This window comes from Penaeus japonicus, unplaced genomic scaffold, assembly GCF_977035675.1.
Source record: "Penaeus japonicus unplaced genomic scaffold, GWHDUDI00000001_assembly GWHDUDI00000026, whole genome shotgun sequence".
Taxonomy (NCBI): domain Eukaryota; kingdom Metazoa; phylum Arthropoda; class Malacostraca; order Decapoda; family Penaeidae; genus Penaeus; species Penaeus japonicus.
This window is the reverse complement of record NW_028234428.1, coordinates 8,083,264-8,088,694: the sequence shown is the minus strand read 5'-3', so window position 1 is coordinate 8,088,694 and position 5,431 is coordinate 8,083,264. Positions and strand designations below refer to the sequence as shown.

The following is a 5,431-nucleotide window of genomic DNA, read 5'->3' as shown; positions in this document are numbered from 1 at the left end:
AGCAGGGTTCTTAGCCTTATGTATGGAGGTGGTGGTGACGGCAGTGTTGGTGTTGGTGGTGGTGGTGGTGTGGTGGTGGTGATAGTAATGGTGATGGTGGAGGTGGTGGTGGTGACGGCGGTGAAGGTGTTGGTGGTGGTGGTGTGGTGGTGGTGATAGTAGGAGTAGTAGTAGTGGTGGTGCCCTATCCCTGCAGGTTATGCGAGTTTGAGCCTCACTCTACCTTCGTATAAGGTTCATAGTTCTCTGGCTAACACAGGGGCATACGCCCGGCTATGCGCCATGCTTGTTTGTATGGTGGTGTTACCCTGTTCCTTCCCTCCCATTTTTTTTACATTTTTACCCAGCGCTGAACAGATGGAAGTGATTTCCTCGTGTTCTTGCTATTTGCTATTTCTTTATTAGTTTAATATCCATTCACAAAAAACACCGATTTATGAAAATACCGTCATTTTTTGCTTATAATAATATGATATCTTTTTATTGATGACATCTGGCAATTCTATAGAGCAGAGGAAAGCATACAGGCGCTCAGCTCGGCCAACGGTTCTCACCTACTTTGAACTTTGAAATAGGTCGACCTTTGACTCTATCAACTAACTCAGATAGAGTGCCGCGGGGGCAAGGAAGGCCCCCCCCCCCCCCCCCCCCCCCACCCCCCCCCCCCCCCCCCCCCCCCCACCCCTCCCACCCCCCCCCCCCCCCCCCCCGGGTGTCATTACACTCAGTCACGCGCCTTAGTACACCAGCTGTCCAGCTCTTATTCATCATGTCTGACAAAAAGAGAAAAATTGACGGAGAACATCGAGTCTTCAAGCCTGATTGGACAGAGGAATATTTTTTCATTGAGAGATTTGGACAGGCACAGTGCCTTATATGTTTGAAAACTGTGGCTGTGATAAAATTGTTCAACATTCGCCGCCACTGGGAAACTGAACACGGGACATCCCATTTTGCGTCCATGTCTGTCACCCAGAGGAAGGACACCATCCTTAAACTTACAAAGAACCTGGAGAACCCAAGCAACAGAGCAACTTCCCTCTTCTGCAAGCAAACTACAGAGGCTGACAAGGTGACACGTGCCAGTTATGAAGTCTCCCGTCTCCTTGCTTGCAAAATGAAGCCATTCTCAGATGGTGATTTCATCAAAGAGTGTCTCATTGCTGTGGTGGATTGTGTCTGTCCAGAGAAACGTTCTGCCTTCGAGAGTGTGAGTCTTTCATCACGCACTGTTCGGCGTCGCATCGAGGAGATGTCCAATAACGTGCAAGACTCTCTGAAATCTCGCAGCTCGACCCTCGTCACCTTCTCCCTCGCTCTTGACGAGAGCACTGACACAAAGGACACAGCTCAGCTGGCTTAGTAGCCGTTGTTCATTTGTTTATGATTTCATATTGATTTATTTTTCGCCATGAAAGGAAAGAGTTATTTTTATCACATATAAAAGGAATAGTTTGCTTCTTGTAAAACATAAATGATTAGTTTTATATGTTATTCACGAAAATAAAGTATGTATTGTATGCTGGGAATTTCACTTGACCTGTGGCCCGCTACCTTATCATAATAATCTCATCTGGCCCACGGCATGAAAAGGTTGCCCGACTCTGGCCTAGTGGATAAAGCACTGGGCTGTGACCCTTGTGGTCCCGGGTTCGATCCCCGGCCGCGGCAGTAGATTTGCAACATGCTTGCGCCCCAACTTGCGGTCAATCCCTATTTCGAGATTGAGAAAAGCGACATATCAGCTCGAGAAAGTTAGGCGCAGGAGTCGTTCGTGTAATCCTTCAGCCCTAGTGCTCAGGATAAGAGGTCCCTGTAATGGTCAAACCACAAGGATGGGCTTCCGCTTGGTCGACTTCGAACTGCCGCGAACAGCTGTTGCTTGCATGAGGTTGCAAGTTTACATATTTTTCGACATGTTCAACCACGCTAATCACACGCAACGAATGAAATGGGATTTGTGCAATTGCATTAACATACATGCATGCTTGCACTCACTTTACCAGTCAAACACACACAAGAACACACGAATTATCAGTCATTCTCAAAAACATTCACGCGCCATATTCATACATACACACATACGGAAACACATATAAGGGCATATTGGTAAGCAGGAACAACAACAAAAATATATTGAATGCGCTCGTGTGTAAGTGCGTGCGTCGGTGTTATCCAACAAATATACTTTCCTTACACACAAACACACACACAAACAAACACACACACACGCACACGCACACACAGACACACACACACACACACATATATATATATATACATATTTATATACATCTATCTATCTATATATATACATATATATACATATGTCTATATGTATATATACACATTTATATATACATAAATAAATATATATATACTTATATACATATAAATACATGAATATATACACATGTATATGTATGTATATATATACATTTACATATATATACATATATACATATATATATACATACATATATACATACATATATACACATTTGATTTCTTAAACGATGATAATAGTAACAACAATGATGCATAGAATATAAGCATGGAGGTTATTAACACGGTAATGTTAATAATGATAAAAATGATAGAAAAATGAAATTGAATAAGAATAAATATACTAATGGTTCTGGTGATATTAGTGATAAGGATAAAATAAAAATGATGATAATAAGATAATATTAGTGATAATGATAAACATGCTACTACTAAATAATTATAATATATTGATGTTAATAATAATAGTAATGATAAAAGCAATAATAACAATAATAATAAGGACAACTGTAGTGACGATTATAGAAATGATCATGACAATGATTATTATAATGTTAAAAACAATAAGAAAAAAAATACATACATTATTAAAAACAATAAAAAATAACACACACGCACACACACACATATATATATACATATTTATATACATATATCCAACTATTTATATATGTACATATATATACAAATGTCTATATATATATATTTATATATATATACACATTTATATATATCATAAATAAATATATACATACATTTATATATAAATACATATATATCTATATATATATACATATATATATATATATATATATATATATATATATATATATGTATATATATATATACATGCATATATGTATATATATACATTTATATATATACATAAATATATATATACATATATATACATACATATATACACATTTTATTTCTAAAACAATGATAATAGTAACAACAATGATAAACACGGTGATGTTAATAGTGATAAAGATGATAGAAAAATGAAATTGAATAAGAATAAATATACTAATAGTTCTGATGATATTAGTGATAAGGATGAAATGAAAATGACGATAATAAGATAATATTAGTGATAATGATAAATATGCTACTACTACTAATGATAATCATAATGTAATAATAATAATAGTAGTAATAATAATATCAATAATATCAATAATAATAAGGACAACTGTAGTGACGATTATAGAAATGATCATAACAATGATTATTATAATGTTAAAAACAATAAGAAATAGAAAATACATACATTATTAAAAAAAACAATAAGAAATAACACACACGCACACACACTCATACACACACATTCGCGCGCGCGCGCGCACCGCTCATCCCTTCAAATAGACAATTCGCCCCCTATCAGGTACTGCCACGATGGCCTAGTGGATAAAGCACTGGGCTGTGACCCTTGTGGTCACGGGTTCGATCCCCGGCCGCGGCAGTAGATTTGCAACATGCTTGCGCCCCAACTTGCGGTCAATCCCTATTTCGAGATTGAGAAAAGCGACATATCAGCTCGAGAAAGTTAGGCGCAGGAGTCGTTCGTGTAATCCTTCAGCCCTAGTGCTCAGGATAAGAGGTCCCTGTAATGGTCAAACCACAAGGATGGGCTTCCGCTTGGTCGACTTCGAACTGCCGCGAACAGCTGTTGCTTACATGAGGTTGCAAGTTTCAATATTTTTCAACAAATTCAAACATGGAAAGCACACGGAACGAATGAAATGTGCATTTCGCAATTGAAGTCATGCAATTACAACGAATGAAATGGAAAATACAGTATATGTATGCATTTCACAATCATTATTTCCTCCACCCCTTATAATATCATGCACCTGTGTAATTTTGTGTATTCGAGTGTCTCTCTGTAGCTTAATGATATGAGATCCCACGGACGATCTGCATCAGAACCTCTCCGTCTGCAATATTTGATCCCTAGTTCTTAAGAAGATATTATTAAATGAAATGGAAAACAATATAATAAGCCAATGTTTGCATGTTACCGAGACCATAGACGAATTTTGTTCATATTAATCTAAGAAACTTAAGGAGCAGAAATTATCATTATTATGTGAAAATCTCACTGGATACCTGACAGATCATAATGTATACCAGAGCTGTTTAATCTCGTCATACCGATGGCTTTGTATGTAATGATCTTTTTACCTTATCTCTGTATGATTGTCATGCGAAGGATAAGAGGGTGAGTGCATGTCAATCCTGCTTCTTTGTATGACGTAAGCTTCGTAAAGACTAAAACGGCACCTGACTTCTTGTGGAATTAAAAGCAAGGGGCCACAGATCAAAGGAATTACTATTATTATCATAATTATTATTATTATCAGTTTCATCGTTATTAGTCTTACTATCATTATTATCACTATTTATCATTATTTATATATCATTATTATTGTTGGTTTTGTTATCATTATTTTTATCGTAATCAGTATCATTTTTTTATTCAATATCATCATTATCTTTAACATATATATATTTTTTATCTCTGTTATTGTTATTGTTTTCAACATTATAATCATTATTATCATGGTAATTTCTATAATCACTTCAGTTATCATTTTTATTATTATCATTATCATTATGATAATAATAATTATTATTATCATTATCATTATTATTATTAGTATATTTATTATCATTATCATTAACATCATTTTATTGTCATCATGCTTATTTCATCCTTGTCACTATTATCATCATGACTATAAATAAATTTATTCTTATTCCATTTGATATTTCTCTCATCCTTATCATTATTAACATCACCATGTTTATTATTGTTATTACTATTATTACTGTCATTGTTTTATAAAAAAAAGATATATATATATATATATATATATATATATATATATATATATATATATATATACACACAGTATATTATATATATATATATATATATATATATATATATATATATATATATATTATATATACAGTATATATTATATATATATATATATATATATATTATATATATATATATATATATATACATATATATACAGTATATATATATATATATATTATATATATATATATATATATATATATATATATATACACACAGTATATATAATATATATATATATATATATATATA

General features: G+C 33.9%; 1 protein-coding gene across 1 annotated transcript; it reads left to right on the top strand.

The window, feature by feature from the left end:
* The first annotated feature begins 769 nt into the window (after positions 1 to 769).
* On the top strand, positions 770 to 1,363 carry LOC147468775 (EPM2A-interacting protein 1-like). The gene has a single exon (XM_086552356.1). It carries the CDS (start codon positions 770 to 772, stop codon positions 1,361 to 1,363), a length of 594 nt encoding a protein of 197 aa, XP_086408482.1.
* Positions 1,364 to 5,431: the final 4,068 nt, after the last annotated feature.